At 55.0% G+C, this 18,401-nt stretch overlaps 3 protein-coding genes across 3 annotated transcripts; 2 read left to right on the top strand and 1 right to left on the bottom strand.

Moving 5' to 3' along the window:
- Positions 1-417: 417 nt before the first annotated feature.
- On the top strand, positions 418-3,064 carry VOLCADRAFT_68363 (uncharacterized protein; the record flags this gene model as incomplete). Its single annotated transcript, XM_002957527.1, has 7 exons — positions 418-459; positions 603-665; positions 989-1,103; positions 1,515-1,581; positions 1,930-2,089; positions 2,312-2,439; positions 2,896-3,064. 7 exons carry the CDS (start codon positions 418-420, stop codon positions 3,062-3,064), a joined length of 744 nt encoding a protein of 247 aa, XP_002957573.1.
- Positions 3,065-8,607: 5,543 nt separating this feature from the next.
- On the top strand, positions 8,608-12,210 carry VOLCADRAFT_84159 (uncharacterized protein; the record flags this gene model as incomplete). The annotated part of the gene is made up of 9 exons (XM_002957528.1): positions 8,608-8,814; positions 8,929-9,031; positions 9,099-9,190; positions 9,260-9,391; positions 9,502-9,687; positions 9,765-9,928; positions 10,053-10,209; positions 10,310-10,790; positions 10,870-12,210. The coding sequence occupies 9 exons, from the start codon at positions 8,608-8,610 to the stop codon at positions 10,974-10,976; spliced, it is 1,629 nt and encodes a 542-aa protein (XP_002957574.1). The 3' UTR covers positions 10,977-12,210.
- Positions 12,211-12,493: 283 nt separating this feature from the next.
- VOLCADRAFT_98685 (uncharacterized protein) lies at positions 12,494-17,668 on the bottom strand (the record flags this gene model as incomplete). Its single annotated transcript, XM_002957553.1, has 8 exons — positions 12,494-12,522; positions 13,421-13,546; positions 13,960-14,248; positions 14,804-14,929; positions 15,264-15,444; positions 15,872-15,990; positions 16,657-16,735; positions 17,616-17,668. The coding sequence occupies 8 exons, from the start codon at positions 17,666-17,668 to the stop codon at positions 12,494-12,496; spliced, it is 1,002 nt and encodes a 333-aa protein (XP_002957599.1).
- Positions 17,669-18,401: the final 733 nt, after the last annotated feature.

Consider the following 18,401-nt stretch of genomic DNA (forward strand, 5'->3'; position numbering starts at 1 on the left):
ATTCCAACACATTCGCAGAAGGTTGGGTGCACAAGCTCCCTTCAGAATACAACCGGAACATAGACGTGCGCTCTCATGTGAAGTGGCTGCCACAACCACATAAAGTACTTACCTTCGCGGCTTTGTAATATCAGGTAGCTGCCAGTTTCCAGCCGTATACCGTCCTGGCTATTCTCTAAGCCTCGTGTGTCGGGCGGTTGCTATTGACACGAATATAGCGATCCAAATCGAAATCATAGGATAACTTAGGATATCCCCACTACAAGTTTACCGTTGAAACTCTTGAAGTTACGTTGCGTGTAGTTTTAGAGAGAAAACTTGGTCAGCACGTCGTACAGTACCGGGCCAGCTTTCCTTGATCATGCAAGCTCGCAAAGCTTTGATGTGTGAAGCATTGCTGGACTGAGATGAGACGATATGTCAAATATTTATAACCTTGAGCCGCCCACAAAGGGCAAGGTGAGCATTTCGTATCGGCGATAGCCGATAGCGCATTTTTACGCGAATGTTGAACAATGCTAAAATGCAGTTATACAATCAAATTTGGAGTGCACAGTGCATGCTTGCAAAATTCTTTCTTAATAAGCCTTTATTATACGCAGGTGATCCTGCACACTAGCCTTGGCGACCTGGAGATCGAGCTATGGCCGAAAGAAGCGCCCAAGGTGGGATGGGGGGATGTTCAAGGTCAGCCGTAATGGTCTTCGGGCAGTTAGTCGTCGGCTCGGCTATTCTCCTGCTTTGCTCAGAAGTGTGCTGCTGGTGTCTGTAGTTCCGTCTGGGTGAAGGTTACAAGCTCACTTTGTCAAATATACCCGCCCTGTGGCGCCCGCTCCGAAACCTCTTGTTCCCACGCGTTCCACAAACAATTACAGTAAATCCCACCCCTTCCTTGCGCCGCAGCCGGTCAGACTCACCCGCTCCTTTGGAAGCCCTCAGCCGCACTTTAGCCACACGTCCCCTACCCCGCAACTCCCCTGGTACACAGGCCTGCCGCAACTTCGTGCAGCTATGCGCGGAGGGCTACTACGACAACACCATTTTCCACAGAATCATCAAGGACTACATCGCACAGGGTGGAGACCCCACGGGCACCGGCACGGGTGAGGCCCGGCGGTGGGTAGCCCTTCCACAGAATCCCCGTCAACAGTACGGACCCACGGGTCGAGACGGCGCATCCGCAACCGCCCGGAAGCCCAATTTTGCCCACGAGGCTTTCCGTCGCGTGCATGTACAGGGTGCATGTTGATTTCGGATTGGGGGTTAGCGAAGGGGGCCCATGTTGGGGTTGAGTCACATCTGGCCTCCTGTTGCCGGGGCCCCATCAGTCTCCTGTTGCCAGGGCCCCATCAGTCTCCTGTTGCCGGGGTCCCTCCCTGGTGCCTCCAAGGTGAGGTTGCTGCCTCCTGCCGGGTCCACGTACGCTGGCCTGCATGTGCTATCCACCTTACGGACCAAATGGACCTGCTTGCCGAGACTGTGTCTCGCCCTCCTGTCCCCTGCACCCCTCCCAGGCGGCGAGTCCATTTACGGGGAGCCCTTCCGGGATGAGTTCCACTCGCGACTGCGGTTCACGCACCGGTAGGCGGGCTGCCCCGGGGGGCTGGGTAAGGGAGGCGTGGGTGGGGACGGTGGGCAGGTGCGTGCGTGCGTGTGTATGTTTGTCTGTATTGGGATGGGAATAATGGGAACGAGGAAGCGGACTATGCAGGTAGGGAACACTGGAGGGCTGGGATTAGCTGGGCTCCGTGCCGGAGGGACTGCCAGTGGGTATGGGGTACCGTCGCGACATGTGTGACGTCACTGATATTATATCGGCGGCAGTTTTATTGGGGACGTAATGCGCTGTGAGGGCCTCATTCCGCCATGGCGTGTTTCCCCGCTCAGCGCACCAGTCCAGCACCCGGCTGTGTTCACCCCATCCCCCAGGGGCCTGGTCGCATGCGCCAACCAGAACGTGCCCCACAGCAATGGCTCCCAGTTCTTCATCACGCTGGACAAGGCCGACTTCCTCAACAACCGCAACACCATCTTTGGGCGGGTGGTGGGGGACACCGTGTACAACATGCTGCGGTTCAACGACATCCCGGTGCGTGCGGCACGAGGACGAGGCTAGATAGGCCCCTGAGGGCTGCCGCGGGGTCAGCCGGACTTTAGCCAGGCATGATGAGCGAGGTCGAGAAAGTACGTCTGCCTGTTCTTCTGGCTCTGTTGTGCAATTGCGTCCCTCCCTCCCTACCCAGCACTGCTCCGCATTACATTGCATTATACACGTTGATTCCTCCCCGCGGCCTGTTGAGGCCGGCCACAGGTTGATGATGATGACCGGCCTCTGGAGCCGGTGGCGATTCGGGAGGCGGAGGTGGTGTGGAACCCCTTTGATGACCTGGCGCCGCGGGTGGATAGGGAGGCACTCAGGGCGGAGCAACAGGCGCAGCGGTGAGGCGAGGGGAGGGGGAAGTGGGGAGCAGGGGGATACAGGGAAGTGACAAAGAAACACCGACAGGGGGGGCAGCAAGGGCGAGGGGAGTGGGAAGGAGCAGCAGGGCCAAAAGACGAGCTGTCTGGGTTGAGGCTGTAGAGGAAACTGTACAGAAGGTGGCGGCGACAGCTGGTTGGCTGGTTTCTTGGGTAAAGGAGGGGACCCACATGGGCTGGCGGAAGGGGCGTACGGGCTAACTTTCCCGGGTTTCTTCTCGTTGACCTGTTGTGGGGGTACACGCGCCAAGGACCGGGGCGGCCATGGAAAGCGAAGTCCCTGCCCCCTCCTTCCCTAGGTTGGTGCCTTTCGACGTCGGCAGTTGGCCCTTTGCTTCTTGCATGGGTTTTAGGGTTTCAAAAGTTTTAGGGTTTTGATTCCCCCCATGTTGCTGCTGCTGCACCTGCGCTTCATAGCGCCGCGGATGAGGCGCGGAAGCGATCTGCGGGACGCACCAAGAACCTGGCGCTGCTGTCCTTCGGGGACGAGGCGGAGGAGGAGGAGGAGGCGGTAGCGGCAGCAGCGGACCGCAAGACCACCAAGATCCGTTCCGCACACGACGTGCTGACAGAGGACGAGCGGTAGGTCCGGGACCGGCGGGTGGATGCGGACTGAGTCCTGGGCACTCGAGGTCTGGTGGGTGGGTCTCGTATGTGGTTCGTCTTTCCTCCTTTCCTTTTTTATGTCTATTTGCGTATGATCTGCCCCCTAACGTACCCCCTGCTCCTTATCCTGGGCGACCAGCCTGGCCAAGGAGAGGGCCATTGAGGAGGAGGAGCTGCAGCGGCTGGCAGCGCAGCGGCCTGCCAAGCGAGCGCGGGAGGCAGCGCCTGGGGCGGATCCGTCCGGGGGCGGGGCTGCAGGAACGGAGGTGGCTCTGGCCCGAGCCAAGGCAGCCGTGGGGCAGGCGGCAGGTGCGGTAGCGGCACCAGCAGCCGCAACAGGGAATGGGCCCGCTGGTCAGCAGGTCTTGCGCTGTAGTGGGCGCTGGCGGGGCCAGGGCCGTTTGTGTTCTCGGTTGGGAGTGGGCGGGGCTGATGGAGCCGTGCGGGGAAGGGGGATGGGGTCGGACGAAAACACTGGTCGAAACACGAGTAGACGGCCTAGGATGGGGGAGTTACTGGCGGGCCGCTGCGGCGTGAAGGTTCTGGGAAAGGGGCTGGGCTGGGTTGAGCTGGGAAAGGTGCAGCGCTGGCGGGCGTGTGCGGGCCGACCTGGCGGACTTGCTTGACCCTTCCACCTGCTACCTCTACCGCCACTGCCAGCGTTATCGGCGGCGCTGAAAGACTTTATGGCTTTATGGCTTCTTTTCAACTATCTTTAAAAAAAGATAGTTGACGTCTCCCCGGATTTGCGGGCTGAGACGCCACCACGCAGTTGAAGCTGGCCCCTCCATCTGCCGGTGCGGGGTCGATGATTTTCACGGGGGCGGAACCGTTGACAGGACTCTGGGAGCCGGTCATCTTTCCGCTACCTCTCTTCTCATAATCCTCAATTCCGCTTCGTGCGGTCCTCCTCCTCTTCCCTGCTAATCGCGCTCTGAATCCCCGCCATATGGAGCGCTATCCCGCAGGCCGTGTGGCAGGGCGAGCTGAGCCGGAGGACTCTGGCGATGGACGCCACGGCGAGGGGGACGGCGAGGAGGCTGCTGACCGGGCGGCCTCCGCAGCCTTCGCCGCATCTATGCGGGCCCGAGTGATGGCGGCACGAGCGCAAGCTGGGGACGAGCCCCGGACTCGAACAGCTGAAAGGTGCGGATAGTGCATGTGGCCATTGCCCGCCGGCTGGGTGAGGATGGGGGCTCCGGGCTAAGGAGGAAAGAGAGTAAGGTATTGCGGCGTGTGAGGGTTGGACATAAGTGCCAAGACTATGCCCGTGCCCCGCTGTTTATCCCGACAGGCTGCAATAGCGGGCCCCTCCCTCATCGGCCCCATTCTTCGCCTTGATTCTTAGTTTCTTGCATATGCATGTATATGCATGTATGTCCGCCTATACCCTCTTATATATGCATATATATTCCCCGCTTGAGAATTACGGGGACCTAGGTTAGGCTTGGAAGGTTTTTATAGCATAGGGGTTGTTTTACCTGTGTAGGGGCTTCCCCCTTTTGCCGGCCGGTGCAGCTGGAGTGCCAGCGCTCCTCCTGCTGTTGATGCGGCTGCGGGCCACTAGCCCTAGTAGAAGCAAGGATGTGGCATGAAGGCCGGCTAGGAACAAATGCCTCTCTGGCGGCGGGTGCTAATGCTGCCGATGCACCGCAGGGATGCGGGTCATGATGCCGGGCCACGGGATCGCCACATGGCCAGCGATGGCGGCGGCGACAGTGACGACGAGGGCGGGCCTGGCCCATCCTCGGGTCGCGGTGCGAGTGCGGGTGACGGTGGTAAAGGCAAGCGGGAGAGGGACTTCCTCGCGGAGAGGCGAGCAGAGCTGGAGGCTATGAAGCAGGACGCGCCTCACCGGACGTACGGCAGGGTGAAGGGAGCAGCGGAGGTGAGAGCGTGGGGTCCGACGGGTTCGAACCCATGGCTGGAGGCTGGATTGGAAAGACTGGGTGCATGTTGGCATGTGGCCGCGACACTTGCCTGTGCTGGTTCGGCAGCCATTAGCCTGTGCTTCCTTGGCGACGGTGGTGGCTTCTGTGGCACCGGAAGGCCACAATTCCTATTTGAATGGTTAAACATTCATTGCCCAGATTGGTTCAGGGTGAGTGGCTCATTGTTTATTCGACGCTGGAGGGGAAGAAATGCGGACCGGGGCGGGGACCAGGACCTTGCCTTGCAGCCCCGTGTTTATATGCCGGCCTGAAGCCGAAGGCAGCCCTCCCATGCGCATCGGCCGGCCCCTGTCCAACCCCTCGATAACTTCGGGAAACCCTATAGTCTCTTCGCATTGTGTGGGTCTCTTTAGGTCTTCTCTTCCTTGTGGCCTCTAGGCCAGCCACCGTTTGCCGCCGTTGCTCGCCTCTTGCCAACCTCCTGGTATTTGTGACCCTGTCCTCGGCCCCCGATCCCGTGCAGGTGGCTGACGCGGATCTGCTCAAGCCTTGGCAGCTGAGCCGGGAGCGATACAAGGCCCGCAAGCGGGCGGTTGGCGACCGGGAGAAGGAGACGCTGGCCCGTCTTTCCAAGTTCACAGCGGCACTGCGGTGAGGCTTGTGTGGTAGAGGGCCTGGGAGGCGCTGAAGGACAGCGAGTCGCAGGATTCCTGGGCTATGCAAGAAGGGTTTGCAAGCAGCAGAAGGGATCGGGGCCGGCGGAGAGGAGGGCCGGTCATAGGCGCGCGTGAGCAGGGTGGGCGCCTGGAGTTGCGCCACTGGCTATTCGTCCCTGCGTTGCAACGTAGGGGCGGATGGACGGGAGAGCTTTGAGGGGAGCTGGAGGGAGGCCGAGGGATGGCATGCTAGGTGCGTGCAGGCCTAGCCCACCAGCGTGACGCGGCCGGCACATGTGTGCATGCGGCCCATGTGGCCCGGTGCGCATTTTCTTCTTGAGATGGGTGGCACACTTGTCATGGCAGTGTGCATATGTCTCGTTACACGCGGTCTGGCCTCGGTCCACCGCACCCTAGGCCTCCCCAGGTTGCCAATTGTTGTGGTGTTTATGATTGTTTTGGACGCCTCCTGTATTTCCTGCCTGGAGCGCAGAGGCGGCCCCGCAGCCCCGTCCTCCAAGCCGCCTGAAGCCGCGGCGGACAGCGATGCTGATGGCGGTCGGGCCGCTGTCGCTGCTACGGACGGGCCCGGCTACTCGGGCAAGGTGCGGTCTGATCTGGACCACCGGGCGTACATGCCAGCGGCTTGGCGTGTGGATGACTACCTAGAGGAGGAGCAGGAGGATGAGGCAGGGCAGGGCGGGGCCGGGGACTCGCTGGCAGTGCTGCGTGCTCACCGTTTTGAGGCGGCCAAGGACCGCAAGGACGCCATGAGCCGGGACATGGACAACCTCGACGACTATGTGGTGGGTCGCGATGTCGCGTGTGCCGTTTAAAGCGGTGGTGTGAGGGCATGAGTGAACCAACCGACTGAACCTGGGCATGAAGGTTCTTTTTGATTGCGCCTTTCCCACTGGTAAGTGCTTCTCCTCCACTTCACTGTGCACCCCCACGCGCACCTGTCTCCATTCTTGATCCTCCCCGCCAGGTGTACGACCCGCTGCTTGAGAAGGGCAAGGGCAAGTGGAGCATGGCCAACCAAAAGGAGCAGAAGCGGCAGAACGAATGGGCGGGGCGGGCCAACATGTGAGGTTGAGTACCGCGCCTGACCAGCAGATGTGCCCTCGTGTTGCGGCCACGCGGGCACAGGTTGGGTGGGCTGCAGATGCTAATTCATGTGAGGCTGCTTATGGCGACAGCGGAATGTGTTCTATGTTGCCGGCCAAAGCGCACGTGTTTGTCTGTGCGCTAGAAGTGCAAGTTGCTTAAAATGCAGTGGCGGTGGTGTGGTGTGATGCAGTCCTTTCTTCGTGAAATTGGAGCCATCGTATAGGTAACAAAATATCCACCGCCTAATCCTTTAGGGTTCATTGTAACACGATTCATATGACATGCAGGAACGGACAGACAAACTTAAAAAATCCCGGTCAGTCAGCGAGGCAGGCAGACGGTGAGGCAAATACCCCGGGAATGTGCTCACGGATTTCGCACCTGATGCTTATCCCGCGTTCAGCGAATCGCAAGCTTATGCAGTTTAGGCTTTGCTGTTGGGCATTGGCGGCTAACAGAGCTTTGTCTGAAGTGCGAGGTAGGACAGTGCTTATAGGCAATCTGGCAGCCCTTGAGCCCTCAGCTCGTATTAGGGCGGTTTGCAGGTATGGGGAACGCACCCACGACCATGTAACACACACACACACATAAGATCGCGTGTACATCTGCGAGGATGTGAAAATAAACTGGCGCAGCAATGAACCTCCCAGTGTGCATGACTGTGCATAAGGAAGTTGTACGGAATTCAAGGACGGTCGGCCAGTTCCTTAGTCCTGGCGGGCCTCCCGACCCTTGACCCCGTTGCAGCTGCTCCGCTCTTAAGCTGCATCATTTGAGACTTGACGCGGACCACAAGACAGGCTGTGTAAATCTTTTATATATTCGAAGTATGGTCATATGTCAAGAGGAGATGCCAGTGGGTTGTGCAAGGAGTATGGAGTTGTGCATTTGCGTACATCCTTCGTGCGATACACATGCGCACACTAGTGTCCCTTACATGGCGTAGGGCTCGAGGGGTCCCTCGGATCTCTTGCCAGGAAGTATATACCTACAAGCAACGAACTGTAACATTCTTGCCAGGACGACTGAACTTGTCCTGCTGTAGCTATCTTAATGTTCTTCTGTAGCTGTCTTATTGCTGTTTAACCAAAAGGGGAAAGGGAGTTAGGCCAGCGCAGCTTCTGCGCTATCCACGACACAACGTGCGCAAAGGGGGGCCCCCACAACCCCCGCCGCATCCCTCTAATGCTTCACAGGGAATAGGTTCATCCAGGAGATGACTAGATATCATTGCAATCTGATTGGTGTCACAAAATTGGACAACGTAGGATTATCGTGGAAAACTCCCAAATGTCCACTGCCCTCATATACCAAGGGCGCAGCAAAGGAATAACTCGCGACCGCCTCCTCCTTTGTATCTGAAAAGCATGGCCATAAGCCAATTGCGCTGTGCTCATTGTTTATTTTGCGTCCTTGTGTCACGAGACAACGCAAGTTCTGCAAGGATACATTATATGCACCATATGTCGGTTAACAGAGTAAGAGGCTTGAATATTGATGAGCAAAAACTGGCGAACGCAAAAGTCCGGCTCTCCGCACTCCAAACTACATGGACCCAGCCTACACTACCAGGTGCACACTGCTACTAGTTAGTACATAGATATTTTGCCTCGCTAATGTACCCGTCTTCTCTACTGTCGGGAATATGATGGGCGGGAAAGGAACTAATTTCGTCTAGTTGCCCATGCAATCGCGCCAGGGAGGCGACCCCCTGGTCCCGCGTTTGAAAGTTCCATTCCATCATACATAACACATCTTCCTTCCGGGTAGCTTAACAGGACCCCTTTGCCTCGTAGTAAAGGTGAAAGACATCACTCAGGAATAGTTTCTCCCTCTGGAATCACTGTTTCTTACTTCGCGTAACAATGCTGCGCCCGGATGCTACCCGCAAGAAAGAGTACAAGAAGGGCATTGATGCTGAGGAGGCGCGCCGTAAGCGTGAGGACAATATCATCGCGCTCCGACAGAACAAGCGCGATGAGAACCTTCAGAAGAAGCGCTCTACCTTTGCGCCGGCCTCTGCGACGGCGAACTTCGGTATTGAGGACAGTACCAAGAACTCTGTAGGGCGGGTAAGTGAATACCTATCCCATTATGTTACACTGATGTGCGGAAGCAAGCAAGAATATGTTGTTTACCTTGTACCCGCCCTTCAACGATCGGAACGACTTGTGTTCCCTATGTAGCACCAACTCGACGAGTTACCTATGATGGTGCATGGTGTCTTCCATGGAAACACTAGTGAACAGTATGATGCAACACAGCGCTTCAGGAAGCTGCTCTCCATCGGTGAGCAGAAAGTTGGATGGGGACGCGTGCACCCCAGTTGTAGTAAACGCTATCTTTTCCTTCGCAGAGCGCAACCCACCCATTGAGGAGGTCATCAAAACTGGTGTCATTCCAAAGTTTGTCGAGTTCCTACAGCGTCACGACACGCCCCAGCTGCAGGTGAGGAACTTTCCTCCGCTCAGCCTTTGGAATGTTGCATCTCTTAACAGGTCTTCATAATATGCACAGTTTGAGGCAGCTTGGGCTCTGACCAACGTTGCTTCCGGGACATCGGAGCACACCAAGGTTGTGATAGACCACAACGCTGTACCAATCTTTGTGGAGCTTTTGAACTCACCGAATGACGACGTTCGTGAGCAGGTGTGATCTAACAAATGCTTTGTAATAACTGTAGGGCAACTTCGTCTTTACCAGGTAGTGACGGCGTAACACGGTTTATACAACCATTTCCCTTTCTTGCTGGCATCTAGGCGGTATGGGCGCTGGGCAACATCGCTGGCGACTCTCCTAAGTGCCGCGACTATGTTCTGAGCCACAATGCTTTGCCGCCCCTACTGGAGCAGCTGAAGGAGAACAGCAAAATCTCTATGCTTCGCAACGCGACGTGGACGCTGTCTAACTTTTGCAGGGGGAAGCCGGCACCAAATTTCACACTGGTGGGTCAAGTTGTGTTTTTAACGTCCGTGTTGGCATGCTGTAGGCGTACTTTTGACGTGGGTGTCCGTCTTTGCAGACTAGGCAGGCTCTTCCGACGCTTGCGCGTCTGATTCACCACACTGACGAGGAGGTCTTGACTGATGCGTGCTGGGCTTTGTCATACCTGTCCGACGGTGACAACGACCGTATCGACAAAGTCATCGAGTCGGGAGTGTGTCGTCGCCTGGTTGAGCTCCTGCTGTAAGTTTGCGTCGCCTGGTTGAGGTTCTGGTTTTCGTCCAGGAGCTACGCGAATCGAATTGTGATTTGTAGATTTCCTCGCCTGCATGTGTCCTTCAAGCTACCATGCTTGCGCCTGCAACAGGCACAATTCGCCAGGCGTGCTTGTGCCAGCGCTGCGCACCGTGGGCAATATTGTGACCGGCAACGACATGCAGACACAGGTCATCATCAACTGTGGTGCTCTGCCCTGTCTTCATAATTTGCTGATGACAAACCACAAGAAGAGCATTAAGAAGGAGGTGCGTATGATGCAGCACTTAGAACCCTTGTCACTCATGGCTTCGTTCGATTTCGGGACTGCTCCAACCTCCAAATCCCAACCCTTTGCCACCCGTATAGGCGTGCTGGACAGTCTCCAATATTACGGCAGGCACAAAGGACCAGATTCAGTCTGTGTTTGATGCAGGCCTCATTCCGCCGCTCATCACGCTACTTTCGAATGCTGAATTTGACATTAAGAAGGAGGCGGCATGGGCAATTAGCAATGCAACTTCAGGCGGCACTGCTGACCAGATCAAGTATTTGGTTCAGAACAACGCCATCAAGCCCCTCTGCGATCTCCTTACTGTCGCGGATGTTCGCATCATTACGGTGGCTTTGGAGGGTCTCGAAAACATCCTCAAGGTTGGTCAGCAGGAGCGTAACATACCGGGTGGCATGGGAGTCAACCCATTCGCCCAGATGATCGAGGATGCAGACGGCCTGGACAAGATTGAGCATCTACAGGACCATCCCAACGAGGATCTCTATGAGAAGGCTGTTCACATTCTTGAGACGTATTTCGATGTGGACGACGGAGAGGACCAGAACCTGGCGCCTGGTAAGACCGCTATATACCAGCTAATGATTTGGAGCGTCCCCTGTGGTGCATCATGCTGGCATCCTGTTATTCATCGCAGGTGTGAACCCCAGTGGCAATACCTACTCCTTCGGAGTTGCTCCATCACAAGGCTTCAGCTTCGGGGAGTCGCAGGCTGGAGCAGCGCCACAGTTTAACTTCCAGTGAAAGGGAATATGCAACGTCTAGGGGGTTTGGATTACCTGCAGGAGGGTCTGCGATGGATGTGCAAATACGTATGGGCGTTCAGCACGTTAGCAGGAAATTTGATGCTGGCAGGTTTGGGGACACAGCTTTCCAGGTGTTGGTCGAATGCAGCTTTGCCCACTGTTAACCATGTTAGCTCATGAATGGCCGTTCGGGGGAATTCGTTTGCTTCAATGCGTCGTCTTCAATATTTCTGTTTAGCATAGTCGCTCTCCTGTCGCCTTTATGTCTGGTGCCTTGATGCTAGGCAGCGCAGGGTGCGAGAGTAGCATTTACTGAAGAACAGTAAGCAGTGTGCGGCTGGTGTTCAGTGTTTAGGTAGTGTGCCGGAATGCCAGTCTGGTTTCGAGCCTTTTTGAGGGTAATTGCGCTCAGATGTTTTGTCTTTTTTTTATGAGCGATGATGTTTGCCGCTTGGGAGTTTGTCGTCCTTATGATTGCGAGTGGTGGAGAGTCTTCGTTTATGAGATGGGGTGTGCCTCGCGTATGTTATGGTTTAATTTTCCTGTTTTGGTGTTTGCGATTGTGATACATAATTATTTGCTACATTCTTGCAACTCAATCGCCAACACCAAAACGTGACGTGTGATAATGTTTGGGCTAACTGTTCTAAACGTAGCGTCGTCTCGTTCATGTTCGGTTGCATACTTGTTTGTCATGTCGATGCACTCGTCGTGGTTTGACAAATGATTTTTCTACCTGACAGTATTGTGAACTTCGTCGCCGGGCAACATTATCGCCTCATTCCGCATGATTTGGAAGAGGTGTTGTTAGTTGCCGTCATAAATGTAATAGTGCTTTCGAGGTGAATAAGTTTAATAGTGCTGTGAAAGTGAAAAGTGCTGGTGCGTATTCCGTCCCGCTTTACACAATGCAAATGCGCATGCGTCACTTTTCTCCTTCAAGTCCTGTGTTTTACGCCAAAGTCGTCGAAGTTTATTTCGTCATCACAGTGTATGCCTGGCTCATTTCGCTAACATTGGCGAAGGTAGTCAATCTTGCTCACAGATGTTCGGCTGTTCCATTGGGGTGTGGGGGAACCGATGCAGGATTCGTTCGTCTGCTAGACAGTATGGTGCCAGTTGTCGAGGTTTGTGGATCGAGAGATGGTAAAAAAGAAGTGCAAGTGGCAACAAGAGCATCACACCACCAGGATGTCTTGTTATCTGCATGGAATATGGAAGAACACCATTACAACGTTGTCATTACCTCAGTAAGCGGATATGTGAATGGCATAGAATAGGCAGCGAGTCTGCGACACACATAAACCCTGGCCTGCTTGTCACGGGTCATATGCAGTATCCAGTTGTCCAGTCCATCGTCCGTCGCAAACGATCCTGCGGCACGTCGTGAATTATTTGTTATTTCAGCAGCATACCAAGATTATGTGCAAAGAAACAAAGTAGAGCAGACGCGGCTAACACCTGAGTAGCGGTGGTGCATTCTCTCACATATATACTTAATTTGATGAAAAGCGGTCAAATACACACCAACGTCACTACATCACCTGTGTCCATGATCGCAGCCGTGTAAAGGGAGGTAAGGTTCATATGTGTTCCAAGAACATAAATGCACGGATGATCCGGTCCATAGCTTGGGCCTGACGCGTGATTTCCTGCCGATGTGCTGTCGCTTGCGCGAACCAACGCCTAGTCTCCATCGCACTGACTGCCGCTAGGAACGGGTGAAGATGACTTGGACCATATCAGATACGCAGATGCAGTTTACGAGACGAATCTATCTAATCACATGATTAGGTACTGTCGTACAACAGCACAACAACTTTCAAACCCAATCCGAATGTTAGCTGGAGGAGCTGGGCCTTCATAACCATCCTACACCGCAGTATTGCGGTGTACCTATCTTCATCCAACACTAGTGGACTAATCCTTATCCTGGATTTGGCGTTTTTATGCTAATCCTGCCCAGTGGGATCCCTATCCCGTCCGGCTAATCCTGTGGCTGAGGGCCCAATCCTAATCCTACACTCGGGTCCTCATCCTAAACCTGACATCAATTTTGTATCCTAATCCTGTCCCATCTTGCCGTATCCTAATTTCTGCCTGACCGATACTCGAACCCAATCCCTGATCTTTGCAGACCTCTGCTAGGACCACTACATCCCAAACATACTGTTGTATTCCCGCCAGCGACTGCATTAGCCAGGTTTCGGCTCGGAATTTTGGGTGATTCCATGGCATAAGAATTTGATTAACGACCGCTTGAGCAATTGGGCAGTCCCAAAAGTGATGTATCTTAGGCGACTGGGACTGTCAATGACATGTAAAAGCGCCACATACGCAAGCGGTTGGTGTAGCTGCCTGCATATTAATACTCCGGTCACACTCATGACCGTGAAAATCGTGAAAATTCGGGATCCTGCCATTTGCGATGTCATCACTTACCAGATGCTAAGGAACCCGCATCGGTTGGTCCCAGGAGGGCTTTGAGTGCAGACAACATTTCCACTTGGTTCGCAGCCGGAAATATCCGCTGTTTCGCCGGAATAGCTGCAATAGCGACCGGGCTGCCTGCAGAGCGTTATGCCCCCGGTTGATGGGAGGGATGTGGAGTATGTGAAAACCCACGTGCGTGTCCTATGCTATTACGCCTGCAGCCGCAAACGATAAGCATAATGACATCACAACTTTTGGGCCAAATTTTCAGGGCCAAGTTTCAGTTACGAAGGGGCCCGGAAGGGGAATGTTCCGCTAGTGCTGTCATGCCATGTGTGCGCCAGCCCTTCACTCATTCCACCGTCTGCACACAACCCTTTCAGGCACCGCAGGCGCGTGTGAAGCAGCTGAACACCTCGCCATCTCAGGGCATCGCAAGACATGTTAAGATTTCCTGCAAAAATTCAGCCCTGAGCTGCGCGGCAGCTTAGGTTCCGGGCCCACCCAAATGAGGACACTTCCGTACCCTGCAACACTCTCTCACTGACCTGCCAGTCCCTCCAGCGGCAGCTTAATGCAGCCCTGCTTGTGGTTGTATTGGTACACCCAATCGCGGACCTCAAAGCTGCTGAGAGCCGCCACCTGCTTGTCCACCGTTTCCACTGCAACCGAGTTGGCCCTTGCCTTTCCTCCATACAGACCGCCGCTGTCTCCCTTGTCGGGCGTGTATACAGGCGCAGGACCAGGCCTCGGAGCCACATGCAGCCGCAACCCTGACAGGCGGCACAGGTTGTAGCCGCCCTCCGTTGCGTGCATGCGCTGCATCAGAGGCCCGGTCTGGCAGGAAATGGGTACGCAAGGGAAAAGGGCGGATGAAGGGGAGATGTAATGGCGAGAGGCAAACCGCACCAGGGGTAACGGCTCTGTATCGGTGGGCTGGAAGGGAGAAGAGTAAGGACCAACTGATTGCCGCTCAGGATCATACATATCAGGACTTTAGCCAGGTAACAGAGCGTCGAGCAAACAGTTGTTCAGTGAGGCATCATTCGCGATAAGCCGGTCCTTTCTGTCTGTAGCAGCGCCGCTGTAGGCGAGCCCAATCCCCGTGGCGATTAGGTCGTCCGAATGGGCTGGGCCCCGGGTCATCTGGCCTTGGGAAGCAAGGCAAGCCGGGAACCACCATGGTATCGACAGCCTCAAAACATGGACAACTTCGTCCTTTAATGGGTTTTACTGTGACACCACCCCCAGCCGCATCCCATCATGTCCTCTTCCTTGTCGGACTGCCTGGGAAGACCTGGAGGGCGCATAACGCCGGATGTGCAGTTGGCCACGTGGCTCGCAGTGTCCTATCACAATTTCACAACCCTATCCAAATTCCCAAACACACACCAGATAGGTGATGAAGATGGACGTGACGGTGCCGGGTGAGTGCTCCAGGGTCGCCGTACAGGAGCCGTAGGTGGCAATGTACGGCGTGTAGACGACGTCAAAGTCTTCAAGGGCGACTTGGATCACCTTCAGACACCAAATCATAACGACGCGGAACAGGCGCACGGAGGCGAGGGGTCGGCACGCCAGCCAGCCAGTCAGCCAAATAGCCAAATAGCCAGGCAAGACAGGAAGACATGTAGCAGCTAGGAAGGCTGTACGATGCCTATGATACCGCCCTAGCTGTACTGAACCGACAAGGTTAAGTATTCCACACCCCATGGGCATACTTCCTTCAAAACCAGTTGATCCCCTTTCAGCCATCCCCGCCTGCCTGTCACACCCGCTGCCGCTGCCCGCTGCACAACCAGCCAGCTCACCCGTCTGATTTCGGTGCCCTGCTATCCGACCACCCACCCACCTTACCCGACCACCCACCCACCGGTATGACGCAGTCGGGGAAGTCCTGCGGCGGGTACTTCCTTCGCAACTGCTCGGGGCCCGCATTGCTGCCAATGGCCAGCACCGGCCAGAAGAGCTCCTCACGGGACAAGCCCACGAGGTCCACACCCCGCTCAGCGGAGAACTGGGAGGCGAGGGAGCTGCACCACAAGGGGCGACACAGAGAGGCGGCGTGGGGTGGGAGAGTGACGTAAAGGAGGGGTGAAATACTAGGCGAAGGTTGGTGAGGCACTTCGGTTGACCTGGACGACAAATGTATGGCCGCTGGGCGATTCCGTGGGCGTGTCCACTGGACGTATAACCCCATGAAGCTCATCAAGTCCGGTACGTACATACATACGTACACGACACTACTGTGGTAGCACACGCCGTGGAGCCACGACTGGTATGTGTCCACGTGACCTGTCAATGCGCGTCGGATTAAGCGCGTTGCACTCACTGACAGAAAACTGCGCAGGGTAATGCGTTACACCGACACCGTATGGACAGTACGAGCTGGAGACACGTCCTCTTTGCAGCAGAGCAGCTCGTCACACTCACCATGCACTACCTCCCCACCCGACCCACCCGCAGCGCCCCACAATATCGGGCAGGTGATTCAGCCCTTGCCATTGGTCGTTGTCGAACTCCAGCACTTCGCCACGCACGAAAAGGAACGACGTTTCGGGACGCGCATACGGGTATCCCTGTGCATGTATTAGGGGGGCCACTCTTAGCTGGCACAATACGCAGTCATGTGCCGCGGTCGAGTTGGAGTTGGGTGCAGCGGCAGGGAGAAGCAGCATCCCACAGCAAGGGTAGGAGAGGAGAGCGGGTCCCTGCTACGACCCGCCCATTACACGGTGGCAGGTATTCACACGTGCCAAAGGACAGCATCCGCACTGTTGAGCTCGTGCAAAGCTGCACGTGCATGACTGCACGGGCTCAGCTCTCGAAGGCGTGAAACCATGAGCAGTCGAATGCAGGTTGGTGTTCAGTGGTGTTGCAGTTGTTGGACTACCCGGGAGGGTCACTTTGACCCCGTTGTTAGGAATGGCCACGGATGGCCACGCCGTCGCCACAGCCAAGCTTGCATGCGGCTCCACCAAATGTGCCACAGACGCAACGAAACATAAATCTCCCCGACTTTGCATGTATCCTGCAAATGCCGCTTCCTTCGAGGCGTCTACTTGCATCGGCGTGCTATGTTAAGATAGCAGCAACTCGGTGAAGGTTACCCCCGAACAGGAGCGACTCACTCCCGGGTTCCCTTGACTGCTAGAACACCATACACAGACGCATGGTACATCTGCAGGGGTTGACCTTTCGACAGCCTGCAGGAGCACCTCTGCGTGCATTGGCATAGTTCTCACCTTCGCCCGCAGCAGTTTTTGCTCTTCGCTCTCGTTCGGCACCACCACGTTGCCTGTGACCAGGAGCTTAGCACCGCACCTGTTTAATACATAAATTGTGATAACCGTGATGCTGTGGATTATGGAGACGGGCCTTGCAGCTTACTTTGCCGACATGCCCTTCGGTGAACCAACGGCTACAGAAACGGCCGGTCCGGACCTCGCAAACGACCTGCCTTGCGCTGCCTGGGTAGCTGCTTTAGGAATCATTTAACTATTGAAAAAATCATTTGTATCACGGCAACGGCCCGCTTGGAACTTTGCGCAAGCCAACAAATAAGGCGCAGCAGGTCATACCCCATGCAGGGGACCAAACCTTTGCCTCTAAAGCACGCTAATTTACATCCTTTTGTCTTGCACTGGTTAAAGTTTTAGGTGTTCCGCTTTCCTAATCACGTTTTAGAGCAAACTCCTACGCCCATAGGAATACATTTGCAGCCTCTGCTGCATGCTTTGAGCTTTGAAAATAAGGTGTGTCAACACCGATTTGTCCAGAGTTTAGGTCCGTTTCGCAGCAGGCCCAATCATGTTTAGTTTTGCGGGATAATTCTCCACCCATCATCATTACATGTCACTCACGCAGAGGAACAACTTGCGGTGATCCTTACAAGGGGCATACGGTCGTGCGGAGAATCCTCGCCATTACAGCCGGTCTTCCCTGGGTATAATTCCGGGATGCAATGTACAACATTTCCGTTCACGATGAGATGATTAACACAGAACCATTCATTAATTTAAACATAAACAGCAGAGCAGAAGTAAACACAAATGGCGGAGCAAGCTCCACGGTTATCCGTGTCATGTCCAGATGCCCATATAACGCAAGACGCCTTCGGGTTTCGCTGTATTCCTTATGGCAGGGACTGCTATCTTCAGCGCCACCGCCACCCAAGATATTGCCCAGCGTATCTTTTTCTAACCGACGCTTACGCATGCCGCTTGTCTTGGGGCCAGCAGCGAGCTCGGCAATCATATTTCAAGATAGAGCTGGGAGTGTGCACACCTCATCATCTATCCACTGACAATTTAAGCTGTCTCAAGGAAACCTGAACTCTGAGAAAGCCACCCATCAGTGGCAGCTGGTAGAGCACTGCACTGTCAACATATAGCTGGTAGTAGCATTGTTGTGTTGAGACGGATGGTTCCTCTAGCGTGGTTAAGGCAGCTTGCGGCCTTGCTCTTTCCCCCTGTTCGCCCTATTGCATACCAGGCCGCAAGTAACACAGCGAAGTGCCATAGACGCGCAACTAGGTTAAAAACGAATAACACTATATAGTTCCGTAGGATGCTTTACTACCCCGTTTGCTTCCCTCATTGTCAGTTTGCAGTTCGTTAATCAGTGGGCCAGTCACTGCCTGGCATGTAACTACCGAAGTATGCTATTTTTCTGCTGCATGCCAGCGGCAATCCGTTAACGTTCCTGTGCATGTTTGTCCACAAGAACAGCCAGTATTGCAACCTGTAAGACCAAGTAAACAACAAATGCTTCAGACAATAGTGTGGCATATATCAACAGATATCCTATGGTAGAAGGAAAGCGAAATGTACCCTAACGCCAAGAATGTACTTTCTCCGCAGCAGGGAATGGGTACGGCGGCGTGGATCCAAAGCTGTCGGACAAAAAGTCCACAATGGATGGACGCTGCCATAACTACAGGCATTGCAATTCACTGCGAAAGGTGAAATTAAGAAACAACCGTTTGCTC

Source organism: Volvox carteri (assembly GCF_000143455.1).
Source record: "Volvox carteri f. nagariensis unplaced genomic scaffold VOLCAscaffold_75, whole genome shotgun sequence".
In the NCBI taxonomy this organism is placed as follows: domain Eukaryota; kingdom Viridiplantae; phylum Chlorophyta; class Chlorophyceae; order Chlamydomonadales; family Volvocaceae; genus Volvox; species Volvox carteri.